Source organism: Asterias rubens, chromosome 12 (genome assembly GCF_902459465.1).
Source record: "Asterias rubens chromosome 12, eAstRub1.3, whole genome shotgun sequence".
Taxonomy (NCBI): Eukaryota; Metazoa; Echinodermata; class Asteroidea; order Forcipulatida; family Asteriidae; genus Asterias; species Asterias rubens.
In genome coordinates this window covers 5937124-5958180 of record NC_047073.1, presented here as the reverse complement: position 1 = coordinate 5958180, position 21057 = coordinate 5937124, and the positions used below count along the sequence as shown (strand labels likewise).

Below are 21057 nucleotides of genomic sequence, written 5' to 3'. Positions count from 1 at the left end.
GTTTACCAACAATGCTGACTCTGGGGTTGGGTGATGGAAGCAATTACAGCCATCATCAATTATCCCTCTTCCGTCTGGGCATCTCTTGTTACTCCCTCCAGTGTGTCCAACCACTATAACATTCTCCCCGGAGATTACTGAAATTATTCTTCAATCTGGCAAGACTCTCTGGAATGTTAAACTTGTGAAATGACTGGAACCTTGGTTCCATTTGGGACTTGTGTGACCTTCGCTTGTTATGAGTTTGTGATGTTGGATACAGTTTGTACATTTTGGGGTCATTGCTCTTGAAGGCAGTGGACACTATTGGTAATTGTCAAATACTAGCCTTCACAGTTGGTGTATCTCAACATATGCATAAAATAACTAACCTGTGAAAATTTGAGCTCAATCGGTCATCGAAGTTGCGGGATAATAATGAAGAAAAAAAAACACCCTTGTCACACAAAGTTGTGTGCGTTTAAATGCTTGATTTCGAGACCTCAAGTTCTAAATATGAGGTCTCTATCAAATTCATAAAAAAATTACTTCTTTCTCGAAAACTATGGCACTTCAGAGGGAGCCGTTTCTCACAATGTTTTATACCACCAACCTCTCCCCGTTACTCGTCACCAAGAAAGGTTTTATGCTAATAATTATTTTGAGTAATTACCAATAGTGTCCACTGCCTTTAATGTATTAAGGAATCCAGAAGCATGATAAGGATAACTGAGTGCTTGAACATGTTCTGATGAATGCCTTTTGAAAATCTCCCTGATAACAAACTTATTCTGCAGTTCTAATTTTCTCCCTATTTGTTGTAGACGATAATGGAGTGCTTGAATATTTTCTGATAAACAAATCTAAGAAATCTTTCTGATTATGGAAACTTCTTCCATATTTTGTTGAATGTAGTTCTAAATGTTTGCCAAAATCTCTGTGTTTGTGATACTTATTCGCTGTTGAAAGTAGTTCTATTAAACATCTCCATGATTATTCAAAGACAAAGTTCCCTGGATTATGGAAACTTATTCACTATGTCCTTGAATGTAGTTCTAAATATCTCAGTTCTTGTTTTACAAAATCTCCCTGAATCTGGGGTGGATTTCACAAAGAGTTAGAACTAGTCTTATCTTGAGTTAGGACGAGTTACTAGTCCTAATCGACCCGTGAACACTTATTCCCTTATTGTTGTACAACAACTTCCTGATTGCAAGATGTAAATGCGGGCAACTCTGCCATCCACTGACAAGCCAAAAAATTGTTGTTAGAGAATGGATTTGTGTTGTTTCGAATCACCCTAAAGATGATTGTGGGTGTATAGTGGAGGCCTATATGATTGGCTTTACATTGCACTCGGATGATTTAGAGTGGTGTTGTGCTCACTGGCAAATCTTAAATATATTCTTGTCTCATTCACTTTGCAACATTAACCATGTTAACAGAATGAACATGAAAAGCAGATCTTCATCCGTTAAATTTGCACTGAACACACATAAATGATGGGAGTCATGTGCAGTGCACAGTTTGTGGTATTTGTATGAACAGTTTCACATAAGGATCCTTGATGTTTGGTTGTCTACAGGCTTGCGATGTGTTGTCCCAGACAGCGTTTCTATTGATAGTTAAAGGCTCATGATGATGGTCTGGGCTCTCGCATTGTTGCCTTTATTGTCCCATGTCTCCATTGTTGTCAGGTTTCTAGTTGTAGCTTGGCGGGAACCGAAGTGTAGTAGTGGCATTCAGGGTATTGGATTGATCTGTTGATGGTTGGTAGACACTGTAACAATGGAGGATGAGGATGGCACCTGTTGCATTGGTTAGTGAGACCATTCTCCATGGTGAGACCATGGAAGTTTTGGGGACTCCCGGCAGGATAATGGCGGGACGACTCCCGGCCAAGATAATGGCGGGACCATGTTGGGATCCTCACTTGGGGCTTTATGTAGGCTACTGTCTACTGAAAATCAGTAATCAATACATTTTATTCAGGAGTGTGAAATAGATCGTGCTATGCTATGGTTCATTTTTAGAGAAATTAGTCTTAAATTCTGTTGGCAGTACACTGTGTTGACAATCTGGACCATGTGAGACCATGCCGGGACCACGGCATGATCATGTCGGGACCAAGTTGGGATCCTCACTTTGGGCTTCATGTAAGCCTACATGTTGTAGACGGCTGGTTAAGAACCAACTGTCTACTGAAACCAGTAATCAATACATTTTATTCAGGAGGGTAGTGTTTGAAATGGATCATGTCATGCTATCTTGAATTTAGGGAAATTAGTCTTAAATTCTAATGGCGGTATACCAGTGTTGAACAATCTCGATATCACCGACTGTCAGATCCAATTTGGATCAAAATTTCTACTTGTACATCCAATTATACACATCTATGATGAATACAAGATGTGAACTCATTGCTCCAGTCTATAACTCCACAAGTCATGAAGATGAGCAGAGGATACTGTTCAAAAATTCTAAACCAAACCGGCTCTTTTCAGAGCCAACACTCACTCAAAAGATAATTATTACATGGCTGTCAACGCAAGTTTACTTTTATTTATAGTTGGTTCTTTTCCTTCACACCATACAAAGCTTCAAACATCACTGAACAAGTGTGCTCTAGAGTTTTTTCAGAGTTATTATTGTTATTATACATGCTGGTAATGAAACTAAGGATACCTCATAGTGAACTTAATCACTATATAGCTTGCAACCCTGTAAAACAAGGGTGCTTGTCATTTGAACCAGGAACATCGAGGTTAACCTCTACTCTTACGTTCTTTTTTACCCACACTGCCATGTTCTAGCATGGCTTAATGTCCAACCCAGTACAAAGTACTAAGCAATTATGGTAAAGTATCTTGCTCAGGGACCATGACCTGGACTCGAACCCACACTCTGCTGAACCACCAGAGCTTGAGTCCAGTGCACTTAGCTTCTCGGCCATGACCAAAGCCACAAGAATAGCAACAGCAAGATCAAGTGAATACTGATTGTTGTTGCCACAGTAGTAGCTCCTTGAGAGCAACTGCCCCCCCCCACCCCGTTAAAAGTACATCTTGGTGAAATATATTCAACTAGATTTACTAATTAATTTTTTATTATTAACAAAGTTAAGGTTTGATAACAGCTGTTTTTGTTTTTAATTTTGTTTGTCTGAGCTACATTGTATTGCAAAACAAGCGTGTTGAAACTTAATTTCCTTGTGATGTTATCAATTATCCTGCAACGACGCTGTAGTAGCTTCAAATTGATCAGATAAGAATGTCGTATATCATCTTCACTCCTGAACATTAACGCTAAATTTGTTCTCATGTTGTATTAAATCCCATCAAAGTGTTCCCTGTTCATTTTAATGGTAGCTGCAGCTGTTGTAGTTTTATATTGAAATACGTAACCAGTTAATTCACAAAGAGCGGCAGTGCTCAGTCAATTCAGTGTACTAAAAAGAAGCCAGAAAACAAAGAAACACGAGCTTTGACCTTTCATAGTACGCCAGATGTTAGAAGTGATGGGATGTGATATTAACACATGTGCCATATTGAGTTATGTGTCTTCTCTATTCATAAATAAAATGCAAGGTCAATAATTTTTTAATTGTTAGTTTTGCATCGGGGATAAAGACTATAATTTGTTTTTACCCTGAACAGCAATTGGGAAGTATGAAGCACTCGGTGCTTAGTACACAACGATGTAAAGGGTAAAATACAAAACAATTTGCATTCAGGAATTTGTGAATATTTATCAGAGTAGGGTGAATTCAGATCATTTTTTTTTTCCACATTACCACTATTATTCTATTCTATTTCTGAGTAAATAGCACTAACACATCGGTGTATGTGGGTAAAACCAAAATAAATGTTCTATCCTTGTTCGTTGCAAACTTATTATTAAACTACTTTTATTACTAGCAACTGAGCATGAAATGAATAGTTGAAATAATAATTCTCTGTATCATCCCTTTAATTTATTTCTAGTTTATACCCCCCCCCCACCCCCTGTATTTGCTCGTTTTTGTCAATACCACGACTGGACTGATCAATAATACAGCCCATTCAACTTAACCTCTTGAGACCGAGCAATGTACGTGATATCTGCACTAAATCAACATATCAATATTTTAATAAATTGATCTGTGCAGTGCTCTTTTTGTTCTCTCCACCAAACAATGAGAGTCGCTTGCTGTCGGAGTACTGTTTGCACCATTCTAGAGTTGGAAGTCCTGCATGGTTTACTATGGATGTGGAAATACATACATATTCAACACATGAACTGTAAAAATGTTTGTCACTGGCAAAGTTTGAGCACCTCAGCCATCCTGGGTAGAAAGTTGACGCACCATCAAACAATGTGTGAAAACACTGCCTGGCACCCAGACTCTTCATCACTGCTTAGGGTTGCTCACATTGCTGGAGAAAGAAACCTCTGAAACCCTTGTTTCTTTTAGACATAGTGAATGAATGAAACATTTGGCGATAGTTTTAACATAATGCACCTTGATCTATGTATCCAAATACATTACAAACAACAAAAGGAGGAAACCAAACAAGTTCACAATTGTTTTTTTAAACACATTTTTACTTCCTTTTACCATGAGTTGACGCATTTTTTAATAGTAGTAATCCCATTCATTCTGTGTTCAACTGCCGCCACAGCAAACAGCAGCATGTAGAGTAAAGGACACTTCAGGAGTTTATTATGAAATTGGAGCCACCCGACCACACTACAAAATGGTTACACTGGACACGATGTTCACAAACTACGCCCTATTCACAAACTCCTATCGAGTATCAACCCCCCTGTGTGTACCCGGTTCACACAATACCGCCTTGCTCTCTGGCTCTCCCCGTCTCCTCTCTTCCCGCTCTTCTCTCTGTAGTCTAGGTAATAGATCGGCCTCCGTAATCTAACACACTGCTAAGAATTGCCCGCCAGTCATCAATCAATAAGAGTCCGCGCTTTCCACGTCCGCTTCGGTGTCACATGGCCACTGCGAGCCGTCTTCAAAGGAGTCATGGATCTCCTGCAGCGTTTTCCAATTAAAGCGGCAACCTCGCTCTCTGTTTGTCTGACAAATCCATTGCTTTGTTTTGTTAATTGGGGAAGAAACAGAAAAGTTAATATGCTTTTAATTAGGTGTACCTTGTCAATATCCGATTGGTGACAGGATATGGTTCGTTCTTACTTTTTGTATATACCCTGTGATGTAATAATAGGCAAACACAACTAATTGGCGATTTCTTGTAACTGTTGAAAGCGTGTATTAATTGGACTTTTATTTATTAAACTTCGAACCTGCTTGGTGTTTTGGCAGCTCGGAACCATAGCATCAGTCATAATCCATCAGCTTAATGGAGACCTGCACCGTCTCAATTAACCAATAGATTCTAATAGAGTGAATCCATCGAACCATGGTACAGAGGCCATGTCTTCTGTTTGTGGCCTTGGTCTTGGCCTAAGTGACTAAATTATTAATGGCCCATTCCAAATTATTCCCAAAGGGATGATTTTTGTTTTCATCTGGAATTGCCCTGTGCAGTATAAACATGGACTTGCACCTTTGAAGATCCAGGCTTGCCGTAGACAAGATATCCTTCGCTGGTCAAAGTTGATTCAGTAGTTAAAAGGGGATGGATTGTGTAGGATTTGGGTTGGGTACAAAATAAAATAAAACCGTGAACCCCATTTTTTTTTTTTTTTCTTTTTTTGGGTGGGGGGGGGGGGGAGGGGCTAGAGATGTTGTAACTACTCCTCACTCCTCAAATTAACCACTCTAAAATTACTCAATACCCTAACGGTTGGACTTGAATATGAGATCGATGTGCCTGCTCTCTGTTATTTTGGGCCGGTAGTACTGTATCCTAAAAAAGTGTCGCACAACTTCCTGAGAAGGATTGTTTGGGGATTTGGGAAGGTGAGGGTTTTAATTACAAAAACAGAATCAAATTTATTACTGGAAAAGGGAATAAAAAACAACTGTTTAGAAGGCCTCGCGTTTTTCTGGTTCCTGTACCTGCTATATAGCTGTTGGCTATTTCTTAAACAGGCAAGTATTCACGTCAGTTTCCCCAAAAATATTTTTCTATCTAATGAGAATTGTATTTTTGATGATGGCTAATTTTGTGGTTCACCAATTGACACCAAAACTATGGCTTATTCCTGAGGGAGTTTGGAGTATAAAAGAGCAATAATGATTTGCTACAAGGCCATCGATTTAACCAAACAAAAGCGTTTTCAGCTCTTAGCAAGAAGTTCTTTATAATTGCCAATTATGATAATTTTTATTGAGGAGGTTTGAGGTTAAATAATTCCATGTGAACATCTACAATTGTAATACACAGGTGTGTCCATTCAGGTGTATACAGTGTGTGTAACTAGCTATAAAAAAAAAACTTTTTTGTTCCTGATTATATTTTGTGCTCAGAATATTCTTTTGGCATGCAAAAAAAACACTGCAATATTATTTTTGTAAAATTAAATGCATGTTTGTAGCTTTTCAAAATAAGAGCGGAAACAAAAGAGACTAAAATTCAACATTATAATTTACAATCATTTTGTGCATTTGTATTGATTTGGGAATTGGCTTTCAGCCCAGAAACATCATCACAAGATTTAAGCCTTTTTTTCAGAAACTTACCTCTTTGACTTTTGATTAGCACCCGGGTTGAAAAACATCTTTGGAACAGGTGTATTTTTCTGTGTGTCAAACAAAAAGAGAAAATCTTGGACGGCTGAGCCCCACTGGCCAAAAAAAAGGTGTTAAAATGCCCTTTTCCATCTTTAGAAACCCAAGTTTGAGCTGTCAGGTCAGGAAAACTTTGATGGGCTGCAATTTGTTTATCGGTCTACAATTCCTTAAGGAAAATTAATAAAATAGGAACGTTTAGGGTAGCAATTCAAAGGGGCACTGAAGCCAAAACCATAGCAATGAAGATCTGTGTAAAACTTCAGCATTTGTAATTAGCATTGTTCCGAATTGGCATGAAGTACCAGAAGAAGAGTTGATAAATGATTTTCGTGCACTTGCAGAGTCGCCAACTCTCCATGATTCTGCAGAAAGTTCCCTGAAAATAAACCAATCTTTCCGTGTTCTGATGAACAAAGTTTGAAAATCCCCCTGATTTTGGAAACTGTTTCCCTATTTAATTGTTATGTTGAATGTATTTCTAAGTATCTCCCTGATTGTTGTCTGAAATCTTCCTGATTGCAAGATGCAAACGTTGAAAGCTCTTAATTTTTGTTTTAAATAGCAACCAGCTCAGATCAATATATTTTTAATGTTACTAACGATTCCGCAGCACGACAAGTGATTGTGTGATTATCAAGTCTTGGTAGACTAAATGCAAATTGGAGTTCTACCTGTTTCCGTTTGGTATCAAGCTGATGATATAGCCACTGGGCAGGCTCAATCGCTGAGTGGTTTAACACAACTGCACTTAAAACGCAGCAGGTCAGTGGTTCAGCCACTACCGGGAGTTGTCCCATGGCGGATTTGACAGCTTTGCGCAGAGGTTCGCGTAAGCCTAACATACATTCAGCCAAAGAAATAAACAGGGTATGGCAGAAAAACATGGGAATTAAGTAAGTAAACAGTGTTTATCCATCACTCGAGACCCTGCCTGTAATTGAAAAGCTAAAGGTTTTAACCCAGATTCATTATAAATGTTTTTTTTTTTTTTTTTTTGGGGGGGGGGGCAATGGTCTATGCAGATGAGTTGAGATGAGAAATTAGCGTGCACTCAATTCTTTGGTATCTTTTACCATTTAAAAGCAAACCCCAAACAATCATATACCCATTTTTATTATAACTACATGCATGCCCTTGTAAAGTTGAAGAGCGCCCTCGCTCTGCTTAGTCTGATCCCAGATTCCTGACTCACTGTCGCCATTCTTCAAAGGCACAGTCCCTGGAAGTCTGGTGGCTTTGCTATTAGATTTTACTTACTTGTAGGTGGGTAGACATAGATAATGCTCTTAACGTGCCGCTATATTCCCCCCCCCCCCCCAATTTCCAATCAAATCATGCATTGAGGCTCATCAATTAAAAGTATAGACTCGGCCACCACAAGGTCTCCCCCCCCCCCCCCCCCCCAATGCATCTGACTCTCTGTTGAAGGTAAACGCACTTTCAAATATCAGTCTCCAAACGGCACTGTTTCCACAAGCACTCACGTTCAATTTGTAAACAGCAAGGCCATATAACTTCTGCCGTCCGCCCGCCCGTGGGAAAATTATCAATTTGCGAGTAATTTTATGTCTGGACCAATTTGCTCTTAGGTGTATTTAGTGAAGGCTTCATCAAAACGTACTGTCGGTTTAGTGAGATGAGCTTGAGTATTACTGAAGATGCAGAGTGAGGGTTATCTGAAAGTGGAAGCACGACTTGTTTCAGAGGTATTCAAATGATGTGGGTGGGGCATTTTGAGAGCACTGTTGTTGGTATTGAGATAATGGGCAGGGTAGGGGTTAAACAGGGTTGACATTGTTTAATGTTACTGGGTTGGATCCTGGAGAGAATGGTGTTAGGGTATCATCATGACCACTTGAGGGGGCTGTTCCTGAAGATTAGTCCACCAATTTTTCCTGAAGCGAAAACGCGCCTCGTTTCAGAGGGTATTCAAATGATGTGGGCAGGGCATTTTGAGGGGTGTGAGTTGGTAGGCATTGATGGTTAATGGGGCGGGTATTCATTCTGGAAGGTGGAGGGTGGAAGATGATAATGTTGTGGGTAGAGAATAGGGGTTAATAAATTGCTGTAGTCATATTTGATTAAGATAATTATTCAAAAACACAAGACCACCGGACTTGTCCGGTCCTAAGTTTACTGACCCACCACAAAAACACTGACGTCAGGCCTGCGGTCCATTTTTAATTTTGAGCCCGGATTTGAGGCTTAAAATGATACTTTTTCACAACATTACATTCTCAATGGCCAACAGTTAGTTCAAGCTCTTATTTGGTGCTTAGCTCAAACTAATTAAATTTAAGATCTTCACAATTCATTCAACATTAGAAACTAATGTCCTTCGTTTCCTCTTGTCACGGAATGGAACCATTCTGTCCGGTCTCACGTGATACTTTCTAGTGGGAGTGATTAAGCTCATTCAGGCATAATAGATTGAGAGACATCTCATCACGCAACCCCAATATTGCATCTGAAGGCAAGGATTTATTACGTGTTAATTTATTTATGAATGTACGAGGGCGATTCAGTCTGCATCGGCGCTTTCAAATGGAACAGCGCCGCTGTTGACTTTTCCAATCTGATTTGGCCCTATTTATAACACATTTTTATTGGTTAAAACACAACACGTGACTAATAATGACCTTTGTGAAAGTTCAAGGAAGTCAGCTTTGAGCTTGTGTATGGCTTAACTGCAGTCACGGTTCCTGAGTTTTAGTGGCAATGTCTAAACAAAGTACTAAAAGATGCATGGCATTTGGCATTGTATTTAAAATGTCATTCTTTCAAGTGGCTCTCATTTCATCATCTCGTCACGTAAAAATAAAATCAGTAAAAAATACCCAAACTTGGTTGATACGAGCATAATACTCTCTGTTTCTGTTTACGAGGAAGTCAACTATAACAAACACCATTAACAGACATCGCAATAGGGGACTCGCACAAGTCTAGTCCCTCTGACCGTTTCAATGTCAGGTGATTTCAATATTTCTTCCTAATTACCTGGTTTTGTCCCCTTCTTCTTTGATCGTATGGCTGAATGCTTTTAATCATATTGAAAAGCAATTCACAGTGCCGCTTCAGTGCCAAAATATGTTATTGATGACATGTTTCATCATTGCTGATTTGGGCCTGGGCTAAATTAGTATTTTGTTTTCCCCATTGTTCTGTGTGACTGATCTATAGGGATATATCCAACCACATCTACATGTTGTCACACATGTTGTCACATGATGTGCATATTAATATTAAATCTATTGATAAAAACTACAATGTGCAAATGTTGTATGTGTGCAATCTGGAGCATGAATAGCAAACTTCATGCACGTGTTGTTGCCTAATCGTAATGGTGTCACACTTCAAAATATACGTGCTGAATAGCTGTGTTTGTAGACAGGTCAGGGGTTTCCCCAGGGTTTTTCGAAACTGTTTGTCGACATTAGGAACCAATTTTTTTTTAGTTTGTCCGAAGGACGCTGAGTTGAAACAAGGTCTTCGGAATATTTTCCACTTGGTGTTTATCTTGATTTTATGTGTATTCTTGGGTATATTAATGGTTTTATCTTGATGATAATTTTTTTTAAATACATGTAATAAAAACAATTTTTGCGTAGTTGCCAAGATTGTTGCATACTGGCACGCACTTTGCGCTTATCTGCCCAATATGCTAGCTAGTGCCATGGGGAGAACCATGCAGGTTTTGATTACTCTGTCACATCACCATTGTGTTTAATAGATTTAAAGGCAGTGTAACAGGTAATGGGGAGAGGTTGTTAGTATAAAACATTGTGAGAAACACTCCCTCTGAAGTGAAGTAGTTTTCGAGAAAGAAGTAATTTTCCATGAATTTGATTTCGAGACCTCAAGTTTAGAAGGTCTCGAAATCAAGCATCTGAAAGCACACAACTTCGTGTGCCCATGATGCGACAAGGGTGTTTTTTATTTCATTAATATTTTGCAACTTCGACGATCGATTGAGCTGAAATTTTCACAGGTTTGTTATTTTATGCATATGATGAGATACACCAACTGTGAAGACTGGTCTTTGACAAAATTGGCTTTTTGGGGGTAGATTTGACACGGAATGACCCAATTACCAATAGTGTCCAGTGTCTTTTAAGCTGTCTTTCCCTGACCCCCTCCCCCTCCCACCATGTACACACAAAACAAAAAAGGAAAGTAATTCTGAACAGAAATTTCAGACACGTGTAGCATTTGATATTCAATAAAAATTTAAGAAAGTCTTTGGTTCAGTAAAACCTTGCCAGAGAGGGCGCTATTTCAGATTAACAGTTGTGATTTTGCCTGGAGAGGAACAGGTATAATTGGCTGTGTTTCGTAACATGAGAGGGATTATAATTGTTTATCGATAAGTAAATCACATCAAGGTCATAGGTAAGAAACTGAAGAGATAACAAAAGTTCAATTTGTTTGGACAACCTGTTGGAAAAACAAACTTTAAGGAATGATAACGCCAATAAAGTGCAAGTAGACACTTGTTTTTTTGCATGAAGAAAAACTTTTTTAAAAAGCTGTGCGTGCCTTTAGTTACTCTCTGCATGCTTTGGATAATTTCTTTACCTGTCCCAAACAGTGATTTTGTTATTTTAAAGGATTTGCCACATGTGTGAATATTCATGTGGTCCTTGTCAGCCATTATTGTGTCTGTAAACTGGGATTATTTCCCTTTGTTGGGTTTGGCCTTGCAACCCTGTGGCTACTTTACCAATATCTGTTGTTGAATCCCTGCATGAATGCAAAGAAATCATGAGTTCGCTGAAGCTTAGTAAATGCTGTCTCAGAATGGAAGGTTACTTGAGTAAATCTGCACTGGAATGAATGGTACTCAGAGAAGGGAAAGGTAATACACAGTGGAATGGATGACCCTGGGTTGCTTTTCTTTAATCTCTGCCTGAGCTGGGGTATTTGACTGGGGCTGGCTGTAGCTTCAGGGAAAACACTCTCAGTGTTTGCTGAAGGACTGAGAAGGAGAGAGTGGCTTGCAGAGTACAACTGGAATATAATAGGCTTGTATGCTTGAGCTATCGGTTACGCAACTCGGATGATTTTTCTGGAGTCAGTTGGTGTGCTCAACGGCTAAAAAAAGAAAAACCCTTGATGGATGAAGCTGGTTCTAGTCGAGTGATTCCTTTATGAGTTTGAAGGATTGACCCTAGCTAAATAGCGACACGGTTTACCGAGCAAACAACCATGCCAGGCGAGTAGCGCTGCACTCCTCACAGCCGCCGTACCGTTTGTTCACTCACTTCAGTCAAGCTCTGACGGTGTGCAGTAGACAGGCTTGCTGTGTTGAGCATCCCACACACACAATAAAAGGAGGCGGAAAAAAACTCTGGTCGAACAGGATCTGCTTTCAGCAGCTACACAAAAGTATCCAGCTAGAGTCATTCTTCCAGTTGTGTCATTGCGTCTGTTGTGTGTGGTCACACTTTGGGAGTTCCAAATCCAGCTGGAATTGTATTTAACTGTACAATCAAAGAGAGAGAGAGAGAGCCCTGTATCGCATGTGATTAAGGGAAACACCAGCTGCATTGAGTTTACTTTGAAAGAGCGTATTGCGACCAAATGTACTTTGTTGATCCATACGCCGGTGGTGAGATGATACTTGCGCCAAGCGGTGCACCTTACGGGACGGTACCGTTGGTCGCGGTACCCCATTCCCACCCTGCTGCTAATTATGTCTACAGTTCGTCAACACGAAAGAGAGGACTGGTAAGGATATTGCATGGAATAATGTTTGACGCACCAACCAATACAAAATTCTTGGGTTATTTAAAAAGAAATTGAGATAATTGTTCGGTTAAATGCTTATTAAATCCATCTTGGTGGTAAATTTGAAACTAATTCTGCTTATAATCTTCATGAAACTGAACATGTGGCCATATTGCTATTTTTTCTCTTTGCCCGAAGCATTTTCTTCACTTGTGTTCAATATTTTTGTTAATATGCAAAGTAATAATTTACCAAACTACCAGATGTTAAGTCTGGATATGTGCTCGTAAGTTGTAATGATGATATAGATCTTAATGGATTGATTTAGGGTACCAGACCAGTACAGACCAATATTGACAAGAATGTGTTTTGCTAACATATTGATTTTTTTTTTTTTTGTGCATTGGGATTTAGTCATTAGGTCTCCGTTTTAGGTTTGTTTTCCCGTTAATGTTTGTTTGTTAGTTTGTTTGTTTGTTTGTGTTTTTAGGGTGTGGGGGAAGTCTATTTCATTTGGAAAGTACTGGTTTCTTTCACACACCAATGTCTCTAACGATGTAGATTTTTTTGTTATACAGTAGTTGTAACTTTATGTGAAAGTAGCCAAACTTTTAACGGAGAACAATCTCAAAAACTACAAAAACAGTAGATTTATTTGTTTTTAATTAGTCCAACTGTCCAGATGATGATTAATTCATTAAATTTGATCTAAGTACAATATCAAGGCAATTGAACAAATGTTGTTATGAAAAAGTATCAAATTCTAAATTTTGCAACAGACATATTCAACATTTTGTGGGTTTGTTTTTGTTGACTTAACATCCATAGATCTTTTTTTTGTGGCACAGCCATCTTTGTGTCTAGAACCAACAAAAAAACATGCCTGTGATTTATCAGGATGTATTTTCTCCTGGATTTCAGTTTTCTTTCATAGATCTTTATTTCACTAAAATGTTCTCTTGGCAGATTTATCTTCCAAGCTTCTAGCTTTCCCATTAGTAGATTCAATCCATTACTGTAACACCTTGAATGTCCAGGGAGGTTTTATCGCTTGACTAAGATGAGCTCGCGGTAAACCATTTGCAGGATTTTATTATTGTTTGCACTCAACCCCTGAAGATTTCAAATCAGTGTGACCAGACACATAGAAAGGCAAATCAATATGGCCTCTTTTTAGCATGGCAAGATTTAGAGTTTGTCACTGCATGTGTACACTATAAAAGGGTTAGATTAAACCATAAATAATAGTAAACTTGTGGGTACAACCAGTGTAATAAATCTCTTTTGGTGGAGTGTTGGCTCTAAAAAGAGCCGGTTTGGTCTTGATGTTTCGAACAGTATTCTCTGCTTGGCTTCAGGAGAAAGCTAACTTTAAAGATGACAGTCTGGTGCCCCTGTCAGAGATGTTCCTAATTTTCTTTTGCGGGAGTGTTGGCTCTAAAAAGAGCCGGTTTGGTCTCGATGTTTCAAACGGTATACTCTGCTTGGCTTCAGGAGAAAGCTAACTTTATGATAGCAGTCTGAGATTTTCCTCATTCTCTTTTGCGGGAGTGTTGGCTATGAAAAGAGCAGGTTTTGGTCTTGACGTTTCAAACAATATACTTTGCTCGTCTTCAGGAAAAAGCTAACTTTATGACAACAGTCCGGTGCCCTGTTCATCATGGCCACAGCTTGCCTTTCATACATGCGGTACTCGATTATTACAACCAAGTCCGGTTCTTACTCTGTGAATAAACCACAGTAATTGGGGGCGATAAGTGGACTCGGCTTTATAGTTGACATAACATTTGCAGAAATTGTAGGGCCACTTCCTTTCTGTAATGAGCCCCGATCCCCATATGATTTCAATATTGTTAGTCATTTATGGCATGTGGGAGGAAAAGATGACACGGAGGTATTTGGGGGTGAAGGCTGCTCGGTGGAAACGATTATGGAATTAGTATATCTGTAGGATCCACGGCTGTAACTCAGAATAGATCTCTCTTGCGGAGAGTTGTTAGTTTAGGTTTTTTTTTGGTCCAGGTTGATTCACTATCTCTAGACTGAAGGGAAGCCTCGGAGGTCAATGACAAGCAGCTGTTTGGTTCTCTGTTGGATTCTCTTTATCTACAAGGGTTTCTGTCCTGTTCTGTAGGATCAATGGCTGTAACTTAGAATAGATCTCTCTTGCAAAGAAAGTTGTTAGTTTAGTTTGCCAGGGTTTCTTATTTTTGTCCAGGTAGATTCACTGTCTCTGAAGGGGAAGCCTCGGAGGTCAATTACAAGCAGCTGTTAAATTCTCTGGTACATCTTTTTTTTCTGTGAGGGTTTCTGTCCTGAACTTGATGTGATGGTTAACAGCAGGCTGGCGGCTTATCTATGATAGGCTCAAGGTTGTTCAGCTGAGACCTTTTGCTAGATGCTGGACATGTGACCATGCTAGCTAGTAATGTTGTAGCAGTATAAAACTTTAACTGAAATCACAGATGTTTTCTAGTGGTGAATTGTGTCCCCTAGGACTGCCTTTAACTGTAACACTGTATCAATAAAAAAATAGTCGTCAAAACGTTAACTTGGCAGCTAAACTTGATTCATTTTATAGTTTTTATTTTATTTTTTTAAATGTACTTTTATTGAATAGCGCAAAATAGAATGTTAACCCCTTTCCTATTTATTAAAGAGCGCCCCTTCAAACCTTCATTCTTTTCTTGGCTACATTATGAATTTAAAGGAACAGAAACTTCTGAGACTCATTAAAAAGCGGCCAACTTTGTTTAAACATTCTTTTATTGATTTGCGCAAAATAAAAGTTTAACCCTCTCCTAATTATTGAAGAGCTCTCTTCAGACCTTCATTCTTTTCTCTTTGGCTCAATTAAAAATAGTAAGGAACCAAAACTTCACAGACTTTTGTAAAGCCACGCAACTGCTTGTTGGTCCTAAAATGTTGTGGCGTTGAATTAATTTAATTGCCAAGCTTTGTAGCCATGGTGCAGGTATAAATAAAATTATCAGGTATCAAAACCACCAAAAAGCAATTAAACTTTGAGTGTAACTTTGAATCAATATTGTTGAAAGTTCTCCTCTTGTTTGCAGCGTTGACCTCAGGGTCATGTTTTGACCATACTCTCTCTTGAACTTAGTAAAGTAAAATTCACTTCTCCAGGGCTGATGTTTTGGTTATCGTTGTTCGCAATTGTTAGACTGCCACGTCTCAACAGATTGGCAGGGTTTGGGTTTCCAAATATCGCTGAAACTATTCCAGCCTGGGTTACGTTGTACACTCCCCGTGTGTAATAAAAGAACCACTCCAGACTCAATGGTTCTTTTTGTTGCCGGGGGTAATCGGAGTGGACTGCTTGATGAATTCACATGTTTGTATTGTTTGGGATAGAGGTTAAGACCCTATTAGGTATACCTGGGGTAACATCAATGTTGTCCCAGGGCTAATATTGTGTTCCACAGTGCACATTTTTTTCTCTTCAAATTCATGGTTGGTTGGCGATCAAAGACATGTTGACATAAAATTTCACCTTTAGAAAGAAAACCCAAACCCTCCACCCTTTGAAATAATATTGTAGTACAAGAGCTAATAGTGACAAACACTTCATATGATGGAGGGAAAATTATTTGCCAGACGGTTTGAATTGTGTGTTGTTCAAGCGGCAGACACAGTTAGTGAAAATTGGTTAAAGGGGAGTATACTTTTGGTAATGAGATGTACTTCACAAATTAATGGCCAAAAAACTTACTGGGTAAGAAGCACTGCAGCTGTGGAGTGTATAACATTTTGAGAAATGATTCTCTTTTATGTGGTTTGACTTTTAGAGAATGTGGTTCCATATTTAAATGTCGTTCTGAGACACTCAGATTGTGTATTCCAATTATGGATTATTCTTCCTGCAAGAACATATCCCAAAACGCTACCACCTTTTGAATTGAAATTTTCACAGGTTAGTTAAATTGAATTGTTCAGGATTAAAACAATAAAATGGTTATGAATCGAATGGATAACTTCGCATTTTAATTACTGCACATCCAAGTTGTAAAGCTTTTTGAAACTATAAACATTGCTTTGAATTATGAATAAATGTTTGATTGTGCCAAATATAAGGTCTGAAATTGATATTAATTCTGAATCCTGGGGATCACAAATGCCACAAGGGGACAAAGAAACAATATATCTACATGTAGAACTGCGTACATGTAGTCAAAAGACAACCTTTTATGAAGATTGATTGTGTATCTACTTAAAATTACACATGTAAACCCGTCTCTCTCACAACATATTTAATAATACAAAAAATTCACATTTTGTTTTGTCTGGAAGTGCGGGTCAAATATGGAATAATTAAATAAGGGACTGGCATTGCTAGAACTGCCCTTGGTCTTTTATTCGGGAAGCCGCTAGGAAAAGAGGCTTTTAACAAGCAATAACGGCAGCAATGTGGCTGTAGCGATGAATATTGATTCAGAATTGAGCGTGTAAGGTCCTTCATAGCATCCACCCAGATAATTGCACTGTTATGTGGGTTTCACCTTGAACTCCAAGCTTTGTATGAGGAACAATGGTACAGAATTATGGGGGGTTGGTGTTGGGGGTGGTGGGATTAATATTTTTGTTTTGGCATTGGGGATCTAGCACAGCTTGCATTGTTATTGCCAATTTTTGTGGTTTATTACTTTGATTATTGCCATATTGTGAAATGGAATATTTTATGAGGTAGGCCTTTGTAGCTCTTGTCAATCAGAAGCAAGGATACCAATCATTCCACCCAGCATATCAACAACTTGCAAGGGCTTGAATTTATGTTACAATGTTTTATATTAAACAAATGAATGAGTTGGTTAATTCTGTGGGATATTTCTATATTATACTGTTACACGTCCCTTTAAACAATCCCCAGCAAAAATGCAATTCAACCCTGGCCCCAGCTAAAATATTCTTGAAAGTCAAAATGCAATTATGGATTTAAATCGCCACAATCTGATTTCGAAAAGTTCTGGATTATTCCCATCCATCGTCGCCTGCCATTTTTTTCGCCCTCTCTCCGTTAACATAAATTGCTAGGTGAGAGTGGTTTGATTCCTGCGTAGCTATACACTGTGTATAGATTCATGAGATTAGGTTTATTTGCGAGTAAAAGCGCTTTGTTTGGCTATGTACTAAAGGTATGGGAACATACATTAGCAGGTATGCTTGGGTACTAGGTAAACAGAGTTTGCTTTTGCCATAGAACACTTCTTAATTATGCAAAGGGGAGGATTTGATTTTGGTGAAAGTGAATTTTCATGTTGAGCTTGATTCTTCCCGATGGTAGTTCGATTGAAAGTGGTTGACACCTTTAAATGATAGTGATTTTTGCATAGGGTTTTGATTTTCTGTTAAAGGGATGCTATCCTTTGGTAATTGCTCCAAAAATTAATGACCATATGAATTTTCTTTTAAAATACTAAGCATTGCAGCTTTTCATAATGTGAAACATTATAAGAAACGATTCCCTTCAAAGGAATGTGGTTTGAGAGAAAGGGGTTTTCAACAACATTTCAATCTGAGAAACCTTTCTGGATGAAAGGGTTTCTCAGCTTGTGTGTTTTTCAATGACAGATTATTCTTCCTGGGTGGACATAGCTGCTCTAGATTTAAGGGGATATCTCAAAAACTCTACCACCTTTTGAAATGAAATTGTCACTGGTTAGTTTTATTCTATACATAGGATTACAACAACCGACAATATCCCAAAACCTAAGATTTACCTTGCCTTTAACCAGCATGTATTTGTTGACTTGTCTTCATTTGAGATTTGAAGTGCTTATTTAGTGATATTTCAATTCAGATCTTGTTGTTTTTCGGTCTATTGCAATGCCCCTTATTTTTGACCGCGCGAGGGCGCTATAAATAGTATTTTGATCACTTCCGAGGGTACACGCGATTCGCCCTGCACAAATTAATAGGCGTTCTGTCACTTTTGTTGCGCCGTAGTTTCAATTTGCTTTAGAGGTGGATTATAACGGCTCCTTTAAAAGTCTTATTGTCTGTGATGGATTAGATGTCTGTGGTTATAATGTGTTCCAATCTTTAAAAACTGTTTTGCGTATGAATGAATATACCCCCGGAAGTGATTGAGAGCGCCCTCACGCGGTCAAAAATATGGCCCATTCGCAACTTGCCCATAAAGTTGAATGAATAATCGCATTATGGATTAAGAATAGACTGTTGGTTTTACCATGGTTTTACAATGGTCAAACCATTATAGTGTGTGGTACTTTCGCTATGGTTTTCCCCATACACCAGTACATGATTGTGACAAACAGTGTATATGACTATTTTAGTGCTGTCTTGGGAAACAGCTAGGGGCTGGGGGTGGGATCCACAAGGACTGGAAACATATGAACCACATGACACCTACATTCTAGACCAGATGTCTATACCATAAGATTTTGATATGTGGTCATGATAAAAAAGTTGGATCTCAATCCTTGATTGTCAATTGAGTGTAACTTGTAAGCGGGGTCCATGTTCAAAGATTGTCATCGGTGCACACTGGAAAGAGCCCAATTTTGAATCTCTTATCATTCATGAGTATTGACCATGCTACATTAACTTGTCCATGGGGGTAGGCCTACTTGCATAGCTTGTGAGGTAGATAAAGAGATTAGCTAAACTTCCACTTGTGTGATCAGAGAGTCTACAGCTGTGTTTATTTGATTAATGTGCCAATAATAGATCCAAGTAAAAAGTAGCTTCCCCTCTTTCACCTCAATTTCCCGCTGCTTTGCGACAAATTGATGGAAGGTTGCAAGGAGATGCACCACAAGCTCCATTTATATTAGCATATTTTATCCTGGTGCTATTACTCTAATACTTTGGTTCTTTTCCATGGCTTATGTTTTGGCTTCGGCTGAGGCTAACATTAACTTGTTTGTACTTGTGGTGAGGGTCTTCAAACAAGCTGACTGAGCCTTAAGCTGGAGCCACTGTTTTGAAAAGGGTCATTGTTGATTTAGAAGCTTTTTATGCTCGCCTTGTCTTGGTTCTTGGTTGTTTTCCCTTCAAAATGCACCATGAAAGAGTGTTGACTGGAGGGTCATACACCCAGTTTTCTATACAATAATGACAAATAAACCTGTTTTTCTAAAAAGGGGCCAGGCTTTTTGTAACTTTGTGCCTTTGGTGTGGTTACATGGCTATAAATAGCTCTTTCTGGATCTTTATTTGAGACTTTAAGGCTACCACCGAAGTCTAGTTCTTGGTGTGCAATTGAAATAGTGAAATCTGACTGTTAAAATGGGCCAGACTATTTCCCCACCAATATTGTTACTTTGCTTTGAATGCAGAATAGAAAATGTCTGGGTCTTGCTATGCATATGTATTGACACTGTGAGTTAAATTTCAGTGAGACTTTAAAAAGATTCTCATTCCAGCTTATCCCCTCCCAGATTTCTTCTTTATAATTAAATCCATGGTTGGCCAGTAATCTTTTCCAATCCCAAGCTTTAGGATTAACAAATTCAAGGACTGCTCACAAAACTTGCACAGCTGTACTTGGGTGTTTGCACGAGTCAATTGTGTCACCATGTGCTTGTGGAACTAATATTATACTTTGCAGGGAAACTCTTTACTCTTTGAATGGGAATCCTAATGCAGTATTATAAACGGCCCAACCACAACAAAAGAGGAAGCCAAGTGTCACTAAAAGCTAGCTTTTGTCTAAAGCTCTGGCTGTGTATCTGACAACTACATCACATAGTAACTGTGTGAAGGCTGTTTGTCTGAGACTTGTTTGTTGGTAAGATTGGACTGGGTAAATAGACCATTTATGTTTAGTGGCAGGAGGAGGGGCTAGTTTTGTGTATCATGCAAATGCTAGATTTGCAGGGCTTGAATATGTGAGAAAGTCTCCAGTAGACAATTTGCAGATTATAAATGTCATGAGACTTGGCAGAAGATTTGACGCCAAACCCAAAGTATTTATGTTTCTCTTTTTATACATAATTGCAGAGTTTTTAAGTGGCCGGTCGCCTTCACAGTATACAAAGCTCAAGCAGGCATATATTGGTAATCTTCAATTTATGTGTTTTGAAACAACAACACTTTTTCAGTTTGTGGAAAGGGGTGGGGTGGTAACTGGAAAATATTACACTCTAGCCAGTGATCTATTTAGTAGTATTTCCAGCCCTGACTCAGTGTTTGGGTTACTGTGATTCCTCTGTAAATGTTTTAGGAACTTGACATAAATTTATGAGTCTACCCTTTAAGATTTCCTGCTGGACTGGATTTGTCCTTCGTCGTACCAGACCAGAGTCCCTACTTTACTCTAGTCCTTGTGAAGGTCCTTTTAATGTCACTTAGATTGTGTAATCAAAGGACTGTCTCGGAAATGTTCCGTCTGTCCCAAGACATATAGAGCAAATCAAATTAAAATCCTGTGCTTTTCAGGAGAGGAGAATAAGAAGTGGAGACGGTGCTGTGTCTGCCGTCCCCTTGAGAATTAAAGCCCTTTTGTTACTAGTCGGATCCGCAAATGATCCGCAAATATGGTAACGCTGTTACTGTACCTCGTTAAGTATCTATACAGGGATGGTTTTTATGTATATAAAAAATATCCCTGGTCTTTTGTGACGGACAAAAAGAGGAACTAATGAAAGAGATTTATAAAGGTGGTTATTGGTAGAAGG

At 38.8% G+C, this 21057-nt stretch overlaps 1 protein-coding gene across 4 annotated transcripts in view; it reads left to right on the top strand.

Moving 5' to 3' along the window:
* Positions 1 to 11701: 11701 nt before the first annotated feature.
* Positions 11702 to 21057, top strand: part of LOC117297913 (polypyrimidine tract-binding protein 1-like) — a 58469-nt gene continuing 49113 nt past the window's right edge. For all 4 annotated transcript variants that reach the window (XM_033781096.1, XM_033781094.1, XM_033781095.1 and 1 more), the window contains exon 1: positions 11702 to 12400. In XM_033781096.1, the coding sequence (XP_033636987.1) occupies positions 12254 to 12400 (147 nt within the window). In that variant the 5' untranslated portion in view covers positions 11702 to 12253. The remainder of the gene's footprint in view (positions 12401 to 21057) is intronic.